This window comes from Diadema antillarum, unplaced genomic scaffold, assembly GCF_040938485.1.
Source record: "Diadema antillarum isolate AM-2024a unplaced genomic scaffold, OU_Dant_1.0 seq00000437_RagTag, whole genome shotgun sequence".
Taxonomy (NCBI): Eukaryota; Metazoa; Echinodermata; class Echinoidea; order Diadematoida; family Diadematidae; genus Diadema; species Diadema antillarum.
In genome coordinates this window covers 1,139,286-1,154,444 of record NW_027271414.1, presented here as the reverse complement: position 1 = coordinate 1,154,444, position 15,159 = coordinate 1,139,286, and the positions used below count along the sequence as shown (strand labels likewise).

Sequence of the window (15,159 nt, the reverse complement as noted above, 5' to 3'; positions counted from 1 at the left end):
GCCTATCATGTCGTGTAAAACAAGCCTTGTTGTGACATTACTGTCACGTGTTTGACGTGTAATATATACCTCTAAGCATGCTCTCAGTCACCCCTCCCCCCTCCCCATGTCTGTCTTGAGATTCTGAAAACAACTACAAAGCGATTGCTTTAACGCCCCATATTAACAGACTCACTCGGAGGCTACCCGGGTGTCCTCCGGGTAAGAATCACCCGGGTATCATTTCATAGATGACGTTAGAGTATCTTTGGCTTGTTCTTTACTGATACTCTGGAAATGACATCATAATGCACATCACTGTCATTGCAGCAGCATACATCGCGATTGTGTGTTACTGTGCAAGTATGTACTGATAGAGGCATGTATTATCTACACAGGCATTTGAATGATTGTTTTTCCTTAAAATACGTTTACCGTGCCAACGCAGTTTATATCTCTTTTCTTTAAACATATTTTCAGAAAATAAAGAAAGTATAATCATAAATCCGCAACATATTTTACAACCAGAACGCGAGTGTATTGCAATATCGTTCAAACCACAGAAGTCGATAAGTGTATGATAGGGAGATTTCACAGGATTTATATGGTAGCGTCGGCAACGATGATCACATAGACGTCATCTGGCCTCTACCCGGGTAAGATTTACCTCGCGAGTGGATGTTCTCCAGAGGCTTGACCGGTCGCAGGGTGAGATTTACTCGGAGATTACCCAGAGGCTACCCGGAGGCTGTCCACCGTGTTCGGTCTTCACAGACACAATCTTACCCGGGAACAATCTTACCCGGGTGCTGCCCGGAGGCTACCCTGCATTTTGTGGCCTGTTAATCTCTTCCTGCCTTTTTGAGAATTTTGTGCTATATGTCATACAAATAGTTCTGAAAGTGATCGCTAAGTGTATTGTGTGATGTATGCACATATTTGCTTGGGGTTTTTATGTTTGCATTTATTCTGCATCTCAAGTCAAAACAAAATACAATGACATTGTTGTGGAGAATCAAACAACATAATTAAATTACAAAGGAACAAAACAAAGAGTAAAATTTCATGTCACACTACACCATGATTAATAAAAAACAATTATTACATGATTTCATAAATCATAAAGGTAGTACGTTGATTTGACAATATGACATCTCTTGTGTAATGTATCATATTATAGTTTGTGTCTATATTGTATAAATATGTTTTGTGCGATAGTGTCCAACAACATTACCTGCGTCAAAAGCTGGTTTGTGGCAAGTACATCTGCATTCCAAGTGCACAATAAAACTCAACTATCGACTATCAGCTACCAGTTCTCAAACTTCAACTCTACACCAGAAGACAAGCATGTTATGACTATAAATCGTGCACAGGAAAAAAAAAGTCAGCCAAGAGCATCTTTGCTTTCACAGAATATGAAGTTAATTTTTCAATAGAGTTTAGTAGACCTGGGATTGGATAGCATAATTTTTATTCCCTTTTTAAAATCATAACTTAAGGGAGGAGTCCACCCTCCGTTTATTTCCCACTCGTCACCATGGCAACAAAGATCGGACCAGAAGATGGCATCGCAATGATGACAAGTGGATGGGTCGCCTGCTTGACCGTATACGCGGCGACAGTTCCCGGTCTGAGGAGGACACTGAAGTGTTCCCTTTTGGGGCCATCTTTGCGATGAGATGAGATTAAATCGAGGAGAGAAGATATCCAAAGGGACCTCCCGTAAGCCATCTCATCTCGCTAAATCTTTCCCACATCCCAACCTTTCCTTCTCCCCTTATCCTCTCTCTTCCTCCTCCTCTACCCCTCCCTGCCACCTCCCTTGTTCTCTCTAAGAATATGCAGCGGTAATTCCCTTTACAGAATATTATATGGTTTGGAAGAATAACAAAAGAGATGTGATCAGCCCCTTTTTGTAGGGGAGGTATCAACCGTCGGTTTTAGTGTATTCAAATTGTATATTCCACCCATTGTTAAATGATATTCTTGCGCTAAATATTCCTATGAAGTTTTGACATCGTGGACGGTGTGAGATGAAACCAAGCAAAGAAAAAAACAAACGCGTAACACTGCTTTTAAGAATGATATACGTCTTAATGTGGAAAACAACCTGCCATTTAATGCTGTACTGCATTTCTCGTATTCCTCATCTAAAATGTGATGATTTTTGTTTCTTCATGGCTATTTACTCTTCTTTTCTTTCAGTGTATTACGAGATGCATTGTCTACAATTTTTGATTTGATGTGACGCAGACAAAAAACACCTGTCATAATGCGTAATGATTGCACAGCTAGCTCACAGTAGAACGAAGTATCCCATTAAAGATGACGAACCACCGTTCAATCTACAAAAGCGAACCTTGTGAAGAGATTATGAGAGTGGACGGAAATAATTGAAATTCCATCATTCCTCGATGACATGTTAAAATAATATTTTCTTCTTTTCATCCTTGAGTTGGGATGCTTTAAGCCGAATGTCTGCTGCATGATATCACACGTCATAAGGAGCACATTATGATGTCACGCTGTATGAGAACATTGTGATAAGAGATGGAAGGTGAAATGCACATTTCGCACTCTGCCATGCTTGGAATATAACATCAACATCACCCTTTTGATTCCAGCGTGTTGATTCACCATTTCGTGCTCTACAAATCGTGGCCAGCGGCGAGAATGGTGTTGGACAAGCAAAGCGCGCCTCTCAAGTTACTATGACAACGGGGGATGTAGGACATTAGACGCAGTTCATGCAATTGGGTGTTGCCTGGTGCAAACATCGTCCGTTTTGGCAAGGACATCAATCAAGTTTTTGTCCATGTCTAGTAAAGATTTACGGCAGGTGTAAATGTGAAGTGCATACTGACATCCAAGGAAGGACAGTTAATTCATTTGCAGGGTGAAGGGAACAGCGAGGACGGGTCGGGGATTTTTTTTTTTCTGTCCAGCAGAGCTTCTACATCACGACAAATTGTCCCACTCATCCAAATTAAAGGAGAAGAGAGGAACGCACATGAATTTAACCAAAACTTGAACAACGTCTCTTCCTTTTGAACCGGTCGTCCAGTATTCATCAAACGCTAAACAGGTTAAGGGAGTGTTACCCTTATTATACTGCATTTACTGAATCCACGTAAAGTTCGGGGAAACATTTTAATACGGTAAAAAGAAATAATAGCTTATATATATGCAATGTTTGATGAAGAGCTTTCTCTTCCACCTCAGCAATGCAGATTTAAAGTTGAATTAATGGGGTTCATATATGTATTACTGCCTTTATTTTTTTACCATCTTTTTTTTTTCCATGCTGGGTCTGGTACACCTGACATGATTGTCATAGGTACAATTAATTGATACATTAGTAGTTTATACATTATTACATAAAGTCAGTACAACACTTTCCTCACGAGCAGCCACAACCATACAACTGGAAGGAAAAGGGCAGGTATGATTTCTTTTCACATAAAAAAGGGTAGCTGCGATCACACATCCACAAACGTCTCAGTCGGAATGCATACAATTCTGATTAAAATCATAATATTCGTGCCAGGCTGCAACGAGCTGAGGAAACTCGCCCAATCCCTACCCCCTTCTCCGATCTTTGCTGGCGTTTGGTCCTACGGCCAGGTCTTTTTGGATTCACATATAATTGTGACACATTGTTAATGAAAAGAGAAGGGGCAATCAACACACCCTGGCATGGTATAAACAAACCGTTGGCTTGGTTTGAGTGTAGAGTGTATAAATCACCCGAGGGTCTTCCGTGATGCGAGTAGATTGTGTGGATGTGAGTTCATCCTCTCATCTTCCTATCTGTGCATCTGTGTACACGGATCCACTACAAGATACTTCTGCTCATGTTCATTATGTATCCACGGTCTCGCCCCTCTTTACTTATCTGAACTCATAACCATCCGTCACCCATCCCGGTACACCCTCCGCTCCTCACAAGGTATCACACTGAATCATCCAACTTCCAAGATGCTGGCCACACTTGGTGATATAGAATATTTTCATCTGCTGCTCCCAAACTGTGGATTCAACTACCCCAAACTCTCCGCAACCAGCAATCTCTCGTCACCTTCAAAAACATCTGAAAACCCACTTGTTTCATTAATGTTAATAATCCTATGGTAAAGCGCATTTAAACATTCTGAACATGTACGTTTATGGAAAATTCACTATATTGTTATTATCATTATCATTATTATTATTATTATTATTATTATTATTATTATTATTATTATTATTATTATTATTATTATTATTATTATTATCATCATCATCATCATCATTATCATGATGATGGATTTAAACGAACATTGCCATGTTTTTTTCGTCAGCAGTCTATCTTGCCTTGCCCCCCCCCCCCGTATGAATGGAATTACTGTCTTTGCTCTACAAATTATAGAACGGCATGTGTGTGTGTGTGTGTGCGTGTTTGATATTCTTGCAAATCAAAAATAATTTAAGTTATGATATTTCATATTTCTGCATGATACCTGTTAGCTGTGTGAGAGCCAAATATTTCCAGGGGTTTTTTTTAAAGGACAAGTTCACCTTCATAAACATAAGGATTGAGAAAATGCAACAATATTAGTAGAACACATCAGTGAAAGTTTGAGGAAAATTTTACAATCGATGCAAAAGTTATGAATTTTTTTAATTTTTGTGTTGGAACCGCTGGATGAGGAGACTACTACAGCTTGTGAGTCATATGCGTACAACAATATAAAGAAAATGTAAAAGAAATTCAACATATTTTCACTTTTTTCGCATAATAAAAGAGCACTTGACTTGCCTCTTTCTAAATGCAGGGGGAATAATATTACCCATAACATTTGTCGGTGACGAGTCAGGGGAATTTGTATTTTTTTCAAAAGATGGAATTTTGTGAAATTCTCTTTATATTTTCCTTATATTGTTGTACGCATGTGACATCTAAGTTATTCATACACTGCAGTAGTCTTCTCATCCAGCGGGTACTGCACAAAAACTTCAAAAATTCATAACTTTTGAACGGATTGTCTGATTTTCCTCAAACTTTCAATGATGTGTTCTACTAATATTGCTACATTCTCTCAATCCTTATGTATATGAAGGTGAACTTGTCCTTTAAGGTCATTCTAGGACGGGTTTCGATCTCATTGTTCTGTGTAATAATCTGACGCAGAATGGTTATCATTTCCAGCACACACATGTTAACGCAGCTATCTTTATAAAGTGACAGAAATATTCTTACATCAGTAATCTTGTTACGAGAAGAGAAACAGCAATTGAAAACATACAGACTTGCGTTTCGGTGTTTGCTGAATGAGCATTCATACAGTAAATTGTGTCTCCTTTTTTTTTTTTTAGTTGCTTGATAACTCATTCGTTTGTTTGCATGTTTGCTGTCGTTGTTTGTTTGTTTGTTTGTTTGAGTGTTCGCTCGTTTGCTTGGTTTTTTTTTTGTTGGTCTGTTTGTTGTCGTTTTGTTTTGTTTTGTTTTGTTTTGTTTTGTTTTGTTTTTGGGGGAGGGGTAGCATGGGGTCGATAACCATTCATTGACATGCATGTCTGTCAAAATGTCATATGTTAACCTATGCCCTACGTGGGGATGATGCTTCATACTTTATGTTGTTTCACGTAAATCAGTCCTCGCCTTCCCGACTCAGCATAACTTGCATGTTTCTGTGATATTAATGTGACTAACAAAGGACATGGCGAGGGAACATGCAAGTTATGCTGAGTCGAGGGGAAGGTGCATTCCAATATCTTTTGTTAAACATTTTAGTACTTTAGCAATGATTGACAGATGAGGTTACAATAGAAATATTTGTTTGGAAGGATTTTTTGTGGGCGTATTCAAGTAATCTGAAGAAAAATAGAAGATGAATTGGTTTAAAATATATGGAATGTTTCTAGATATTCGTTTCACCGCAAAAGTGATATTGATGGTATCATAAATCAACGCAAATCAACATGTATTTCAGGAACCTTTAAAGTGGACTGTCTCAACTAACAAAAAAATTTCACTATCTTTTCTTTCGTCTGGTACACACCTAATAAAGAATACATTTTTCCTTCATGGTAGCCTTCGCCGTATCATATATGACAAATATTACACTATTATATAATTTTGTGTTCCATTCCAGGGGTAAGTTTGGAGTCGTCTACCGGTGCGAGGAGAAGGCGACGGGGAAGATATGGGCGGCCAAGTACGTGAAGACCATACGAGCCAAGGACCGCGAGGACGTGCTACGGGAGATCACACTCATGTCCGAGCTGGAACATCCGTCGTTGATGGCGCTAGTCGCTGCATTCCAAACCACCAGACAGACAGTGCTTATTCTGGAATGGTAAAAAAAAAAAAAAAAAAAAAAGAAATAGAGAAAGAAAGAAAGAAAGAAAGAAAAAGATAAAACGAAAGAATGAATGAATGAGTAGATAAATAAACAAATTAATAGATAGATATATAGATATATAGATAGATAGATAGATAAATGAATAAATAGATAGCTCATAATTGAATTTTTTTCGTCGAGTTGTTTTTTATTGCAACTTATTAACAAATTGCCCTACATCGACGTAAAAGCACTGAATTGGCCATTGTTTTAGTAGTAGCCATGACAAAAGGAATCATGGGCATACATACTCGGGCAGGATTCGAACCTACGACCTCCTGATCTCCGGACAGGCGTCTTATCCTCTAAACCACCGAGCTACCGCCCGACAGCCAGTGCTGGTTCTAATCCTTGAACGACTGACTGACTGACTAAACTAACTAACCAACCAACTATAATGATACATAAGTAAGTAGATAAAAAAACAAGAAAATCTCAGTTTGGCAGTTTGCAGTATACATCCTTGACGCGCGACACACCTTAAAGAAAAAAGGAAAAGAATATTGCCATTCAACACACAACAAATCATTATACAGTTTGGACAGTTTGACATTAATCGCTTCTGTATGTTTTTAAGACTCATTTTCGGTAGCTGTCATGGTTGTGAGACGTCATAGAATGAATTAATGTTTCTCACGATACTTCCAGTGACATATCTGTTTAGACTATTGGCCCGTCACCTTTGGCCAGAGTTTCTATTTCCAATCTTAGGCAGTGTTATCAAGGTTTATTACGTATTGTTTTTATAGTGTGAACGGATGTTGCTTGCGTTTCGTTCTATGACACCACCTTGCCGTAGGAACACGAATTGGTTCATGGTGCTTTGTTCTAGCCAATAAATCCAGTTCAATGCGAATCTGTAACTGCTGAACGAGACAAAAATCTTTATCAAAGTTCATGCAAACATACCTTATGTCTATTTACGTATTATATGTGGGGGTAGATAACCCATTTTTGTTCTAAAAGAAAATATCGTAGCTTCATAATAAAATTATTGATTACTATAAAGCTGGTCTACAATAAGTTCCAATTCAAATATTCGACCAAGGAGGTGGATTCTACTTCGTGGAAATTCTATGTTGCTTCTTTGCAGAGATTATGACAATAGATTGGAATTTTCCTCCCCCAAACAGGTGCTACGATTCAGATGATAATCTTTCTCTCCCGTATTCTCTCGTTCTTCGATCACCTCTTCTATCTCCACAGCATCACCGGCGGCGAGCTGTTCGAGCGCATCGTCGACGACAAGTTCGACCTGACGGAGAGCGAGGTCATCTCGTACATGCGTCAAATCTGCGCCGGCGTCCAGCACATGCACCACCACCACGTCCTCCACCTCGACCTCAAGCCCGAGAACATCATGTGCGTGAACCGGACGGGCTTCCAGCTCAAGATCATCGACTTCGGGCTGGCCCGGAAGTACGAGCCCGGCGGCGAAATCAAGGTTTGGAGACGTGCCTCCCCGGGAAATGACCTGACCAAATCAAAACACACGAACATACCTATAATAACTGAAATGTTTAATTTGTGTTGTAGAATCGGCTACTTGGTCTCTTCTTTATTCTCCGCTCACTCATCTCCATTCAGTGACGTCACTCCCTCCAATGACGTCACTCCGTACATTAATGAATGCAAACTATTACTCCCATTCGGCATTCATTTTGTTGTAGTCATTTTGTAGATTTAATTCAATCGTAGCCTTGCATGGCAGTAAGCATACTGTGACATCTCTTCTTTCATAGGATAGCGATCTTCATTTGCAGAATCTATTAATTCATGCTATTTGTCATGACATTGAACCCCCCCCCCCTTCGTATTTTGTCATTATGTTCTATGGTATAGCGACGTCAACAAGGAAAACAGAATCAAACGATCATAATAAAAGGCGACATGACTACGGCTTAAGCCCTCGAAGGAAATAAACAAAGAAATGCAATTGATATTTTCGAGTCCCTCAAGATAATAAAGGGGAGTCTAATTTCAAGTTAAAGACCTCCTCTTCTTAATCAGTTTGCCATTCAAACTAGCTTGGTTCGCAGGAGAGTGCTTATCCTCTCAAACCTTACATTCGTTCTTTACTGGTAATGACTTTCTGTCGCAAGACCTCCCATCTCTCTCCTGAACGTGGAAGAAAAAAAAGTGAACACAGCTTGTTGATATCAAATGATATATCTTAGTGCAACAAATAGTGTATCTTCTGGCTTAGTAAACACTTGGTAAACATAAGTAAGCATTAGTAAACAAAAGTAAACATTTGCCGTTCTCATTATCTTTCTGTATTTGGACAGAATGACTTTGCAAAGTCTAGATATGGCAATGAAATGTTGTAAGTTCGAATTGGGATGCTGAGAATAGTGTTAAAACCATCTGTTAATCAAAATATAATGGAAGCTTGTAGTACCACAAAGTGATAACGTATCAGAACCTGTGAAGCTATAAAGAGGCGGAGAAGCCGTTCTCAGCTTCACTTAGCAGTGCTTAGCCACTTAATTTTACGACTCCTAAGTAAATGCAGTGCAAACTAAACTCACTTCATCTTTTATGACCGCCATGTTACTGAACACGACGGTGTAATAACTCCATTGGAAAGGGCTATATATCTCATTTATACTGATGATATAATCTGCTGGATGAATTCGTTCTACGCAGGTCCTTTGCGGCACCCCTGAGTTTGTGGCCCCGGAAGTGGTGAGCTTCGAGCCCATCGCTCACCCGACGGACATGTGGAGCGTGGGTGTCATCTGCTACATCTTGTAAGTTTGACAAGTATTTATACATTGTTCTCCTGGTATCTCTTTAGTATTTTTGACATGTGACGATTTCTGCGTTAACGGAGGTATACATACGGGGGATTTACATGTTGTGAAAATGGCCAAATCAAGGCAACAGATGATTTTGACTGAATTGGTATGATAGTAACTAAGCCTTAGAGAAGTTTTCACCACACAAACATCGGTATGTTAGTAAAGGATGTATGATATACATTTTTATAATCATATCCTCGTTGATAAGACATCTATAACACTTCATACAAATTCAAGAAAATAGAAAGGAAAAACAAAACAAACATGTCGCCATCTACATAGTAACAAATATCATTTATAGTCTCAAGTTAGGGCGCATATGTTGGATAACTTTCACTGGCGATCAAACCTATCTCTCGTCTCTCTTAAGTTTTCATGACATTGCTCAAAATCTCAGCTGATCAGTCGTTTGCTTTCACCAATATTCATTCCATTTCATTTCATTTATTTCCACATCCTCATAAAAATCATTTACAAAGAAAACAACAAGTGTGCATAGAACATTAGTACAATGCAGGAAAAACGTACAACTTGTATAACAAGTTGACAAGAGACAAACACAACATGAAAAACAATTATTTCAGGTTTTGTTTTGTTTTGGTTTTTTTTTTGGGGGGGATGATCAAGACCGTTGGTCTTCTATGGCTGATCCCAAGAATTACAGATAAAATAGTTACATTAATGCGATACAAAACACTAGAAAACTCTACTACAGAAAGAACGGAATACATATAAGAAGGCGAGAGTCAGCAAAGCGAGGTGCTTATACAATGAATAAAACTTAAAATTTATAGCATATATTTATGAACGAGAAAGAATTTGTAACTTCTTTTAAATGCTGAAAGTTTATTAGACGACTTTATTATATAATACAATTGACAAATCATCCCATGAAACAGGGCCCGTATATTTGAAAGTATATCTTTCAAACGATTGAAAAATATCTTTCAGTCGTTTCTCTCTTTGAGATACAATATTTCTTTTTTATTGTCAACTATAGGACTTTTGACCTCTGCAGAAGAGAATATCTTCGACTGCTATACGCTGAAACCTGATCACATAAATATCTATGCACTAAAGTATTACAAAATGTCAAACCAGATCCCCCAACATGCGGGAACTGTCTCCCTCAGAATTCTACACCTCAGGACAGAAGAAGTGATTACAGACTTTGGTGGTCTCCCCGTGGGAATGAAATTCAACCAAAATCCGAAATTTAACTGCCCCAGTGCCATCTGCCACCATATTATCATCATAAAAACCATGCATGTTTCATTAATGTCGGAGATGGGGTCATTCGTTATCACAAAACTGTCAGCGGCTCTCACGGATGAATGGAGGACCCTACTGGCGTTACCATGGAGAATTTTACAAAGCGTTTACGATCACCTTCAGCTTGTGCGCTCAAGCTCTTGAGTGTCGAGCACAGTATATGACACAGACAATGACAGATACACATAGCATCTTGAATGTTGAGCACAATGTAGGACATTAATGCATGTTCTAGTGCGTCAACATTGATGAAAAAGACACCAAAGAAACCCTAGTTTTCTGTCATGTTATATCACCTCTGTAAACTGAGGTCGTGCTCTGCCATTATCACATAGCCATAGTAGGATTAGACTGAACCTTTTTGTATGTGCTCGGTTACATTTTATCACATTTGAATATTGTTGAAGAGGTTGGTTATTTTGATACTTTTTCTTACGTTTTGCAACTTAGTATAGAGTGAAACAAAAACCACTGGGACATCTTTGTTCTTTTAAGTTTATAATATTTTTTTTTTCATGTCCGATAGAACCTGTAAGTCCGGTACCATCCACGGCAGTGTAGTCTTTTTACTTTGAAGGATAAAAAATATCATCAGTTTCTGAAATGCGAGGAGAAGGGGACACAGAATAACCCAAAGTGAAACTCGCACTGGTATTTATGATATCATAGGCTGTATCAGGACACTGCAGTTAGTCACCGTGTTCGACAAGAGCAGAGCAGAACACTTGCATATTTCCTTCGCAAAGTTTACCAACCCCACACCTTCCCAATAGTTTGTCGGAAGCTTACAAAAAGTATTCAATTGAAATATTCATGCACATAAAACCTAGCTGCCAAGTTGCAGCTCTCGAGGGCCCCCATACTCGAAAAAAAGACTGAAATATTTTTCAGTCAGGAACGTTCATAGGTGTTTGCGATACAGTAATGAATAAACCCGTTGAGGACGCAAAGTAGTTCTGTCTGTTGCAATAATAATGACCATCACAGTATACGCCATTCTCGAGAATTACTGGTGATAACCCCAAATATTCACCGAACACTTCCCCAGGCTCAGCGGTCTGTCACCCTTCATGGGGGACAATGACAACGATACGCTCAACAACGTGACCATGGGCGATTGGGATTTCGACGACGAGGTCTTCGACAACATCTCATGTCAAGCAAAGGATTTCATCTCGAGTTTGCTCATCAAGGATATGAGGTAAGGTCGAACTCGACACTTTGGGGGACGATTGTGCATCCCCGCAAAAACAAAAACAAAATCTAAACTTTCACCAAAGTTTATAATAATTTGACTTGCTAGCTTTCGTCCACTATAGTGGACTATCTCAAACCGAATGATTCTTGTCACACCTCTGGTGCTTGTCTGGTAGTGGACGAAAGCTAGCCAGCCAGTTAAGTAATGATAACGGTTTGGGTGAACAATGCTAAAGGTTTGGTTGTTGTGATAAATCTTTCCCCAACCGATGATGAATGCTTCCTGTATTGATGTGGATCGCGTCTTTAAATTCAGCAGAACTTTCGACGATAGAGGGCGTTATTCCACTCTTCATCTATCGGCACTGGATTAGGCCAGAATAAAAGTACAGTTGTACATCATAAAAGAAAAAAAACAACAACAACAACAACAAATAAATAAACAAACGATAACTCACACACTTTGGAACAATCTGTGGGACAGACAAATCGGGCAGACATAAGAAGAACGGGAAAAACAAACTAGAATAGTTACTGGAGCAAACTAGGAAATTGGAATGATGATGAAAATAATGATTTGGAGACATAGTTTCTCACATATTTGCACTAATTTACTGTCTTTTTAGGTTTTTAAAGTAAAATATTGACTCTGAAAATATCAATAAAGCAAGAGCACAAAAAGTAGAGAACAAAAGGTGAAATAAAAGGTGAAAGAGTGAAAGCAACATTCACATTTCTGTACCGTAGGACTATAGCGGTGACCCGTGACCAGACTCACCAATACGAGATTGAGTAATAGCGCCATCTATGTTTGTTTATCGAAAAATGTGAGAACGGGCAGATTACTTTTGTTGTAGTAAAAATACCATTTCAATGAGTTCGTTTAATAAAACAGACAGCCGATGACAGACGGTGTACAAGAAATACGGCTCACGTTAGCACAAATATGTATCATTAATTGATTGCTATCGTTATCTTTATGCGCTGACCTTAGCAATCATTGCCATTTCTACGAATCTTTCCCCTTGTTTCATTCACACATTTTTGTTTACTGATATCAAGTTCTAACCTTTTGCATCGAGTCTAAGTTGAGGAAAACATGTTATTTGCACTAACTTCTCCTTTTGCATCTTATATTGATTTTGTTGGTTTTTTTTATATTTCAAGCACAACGTGAGGATAGGTGGGAAGTTGCTCTTTAATGAACTTAGAGGATAATATCACTGCGTGCATCCTTTATAGTAATATTGATTCACGTAGTCTATAATATAGTTACCGGCAGAATATGTAGCTCTGATCGAGCCGAGTTAGAAGAGGTTTAAGTCATTGTGCTCTGAAGATCGAGTCTATGAGCCTATTTTTCTGACGTCTGCCCTCCACTTTACAGTGATCTGGTACAGATGGGGCCGAGTGCTCTAAGTTTCAAACAGAGCAGGGCAGTGGAAAATACAGCTTCAAAGAGAGTCGATACCCATTATCGTGGTTGTTTCAGCAGCGCCGGATTGGGCTGAAAATTGTTCTGCAAGGAACTCGGGTGTGTTTTACGTGGTTCTTGACACTTAGCTGTCTGCGACCCCACGATGGACTGAGGCAAAAAGCTCTGTCTGGGAGGAAATTCAGCTCAGAACTGACCCTGGATGTAAATGATGAATGTTTCACGGGAATGGGAAAAAAAAAAAACAATCCAGACCTATCTTATCTTGTGGCCCAGACTCTTCCGTAACTCGCCCGCTGCTGCCGCTGTGCATTGCGGCGTCTCCAGCTGATCGTATTTCATCATGATGAGCCATCTTCGCAGAATATTTTACACTCCCTACTTTGTCCCAGGCATGATCATTTTGGGCATGTCTCTATATATATGTATCGACATACATACATACATACATACATACATGCATGCATGCATACATAATATATGCATACATACATACAACCATACGTACATAATTACGTGCCTACATACATACATACATACATATATACATACATACATACATACATACATACATACATACATACATACATACATACATACACAGGCCTGTATACAGAGAGACAGATAGACAGACAGACAGACAGACAGACAGATAGATAGATAGGGGAGGGGACACACACAAGAACATAAACAGCAGTAGACCGAATTCATCTGATTCGCATGATCATACGAGCGAATCATAAAATGCGTTCTTCATAGTAAAGGCAGACGTGCCTCTTTAGGAAATATGAATATGATTCCATCATCATTTAGGGCTCTGAACTTTGTTCCATTATAATTGGAGTATTCTTTGTCTTTCAAGCTTTTGAAACAGCTATCCATCAATTAACGTAAAATGCACGAAATTGCGAGAGCCATGTACGATTTATGCAGTATGAATACAATGTATTGTCGTTGGTTCTTGCATGAACACGAAACAAGTTTATATTATTTCTTCGCTGCGTTTTCTGTTTTTAGTATTGTCTGGGCAGATCTGTTAGGCTATCATCACCTCTTTTCTGTATTTTTGATTAACTCTGTAAGATTGTAGGAGTAGTATATAGACTATACCTCCGTCGTTTCGCATGCGATGTCATCTCTACTGAGTGAACGACTACGAAAAGAGGATGCTATGCTTATAACATTTATCTCAACTTCCAACACATCGGGAAGAAACTGTGGGCTTTTCGTTGCGGTTCTGGAATGCATGCACGGATATGTCTACGTGATGAAATAATATGCTTTAAATAGTCGGCCATATTCTTCGTCGGAGCAAAATTCGGAGGCACTTTTGATTTGGGCGGATCTCTCGGGAATTGATTGTCTATGCCAACATGAACCAGATAGGGTGCCTGCCCCGCACCCCTGGGTCGCCTGCAAGGGGCAGGAAGAGGGTTGACTCATAGCCACTGATGTTCAAGGCGCTAGTTTAAAGGTACCGTATCGAGTCTTTATTCTCTTCCTATCTTCCTCATCCCCTCTCTCTCACTCTTTCTCTTTCTGCGTCTCTTGTTTTCTAAGATCAGTTCACTGAGGTGATTAGAAACGATTGATATTTTCATATGTTATTAAGTGTAGCTGCAGGATCAGGTTGAGAAATATCAATTAAGCCAATAATTTAATTGACTGCGTACTGTTTTAAAATTATGAGGTCAGAAATGCCTGATTGTAATACCATGGAGCTACATGGTAATACTGATACATACTGTTTAAAGTGTATTCCCGAGTGCCCATTGGTTTGAACGTATCTGCGCATGGCAGGAATTACGTTAAAAAAGCCGGGTACTTCCATGTATAAGTTCTACAGATACGCATATTTACACATTATCATGTCCCATTTTTATCTCGTACATGGGACGGGTTAACAGTACGGACCATTAAAGCCACTCTCCGTTATTTTCATATCATTTCATTTTCTAACATTGACCTCAGTGTAAAGATGCCGACCAGACGAAAAATGAATTCATAATACCTTGATGTCAAAATAATATGATAAATTTGTCGGTCATCAATGCCCTAAAATCTATGATAATTATGACAGGTGGTA

The 15,159-nt window shown here is 39.0% G+C and overlaps 1 protein-coding gene across 1 annotated transcript in view; it reads left to right on the top strand.

Annotated features, from left to right (window-relative positions):
* The window catches only part of LOC139732579 (uncharacterized), a 179,261-nt gene that overhangs the window by 71,871 nt on the left and 92,231 nt on the right, over positions 1-15,159 (top strand). Inside the window, exons 3-6 of the mRNA XM_071643432.1 lie at positions 6,117-6,320; positions 7,572-7,809; positions 9,015-9,118; positions 11,490-11,642. Coding sequence (XP_071499533.1) covers positions 6,117-6,320; positions 7,572-7,809; positions 9,015-9,118; positions 11,490-11,642 — 699 coding nt within the window. The remainder of the gene's footprint in view (positions 1-6,116; positions 6,321-7,571; positions 7,810-9,014; positions 9,119-11,489; positions 11,643-15,159) is intronic.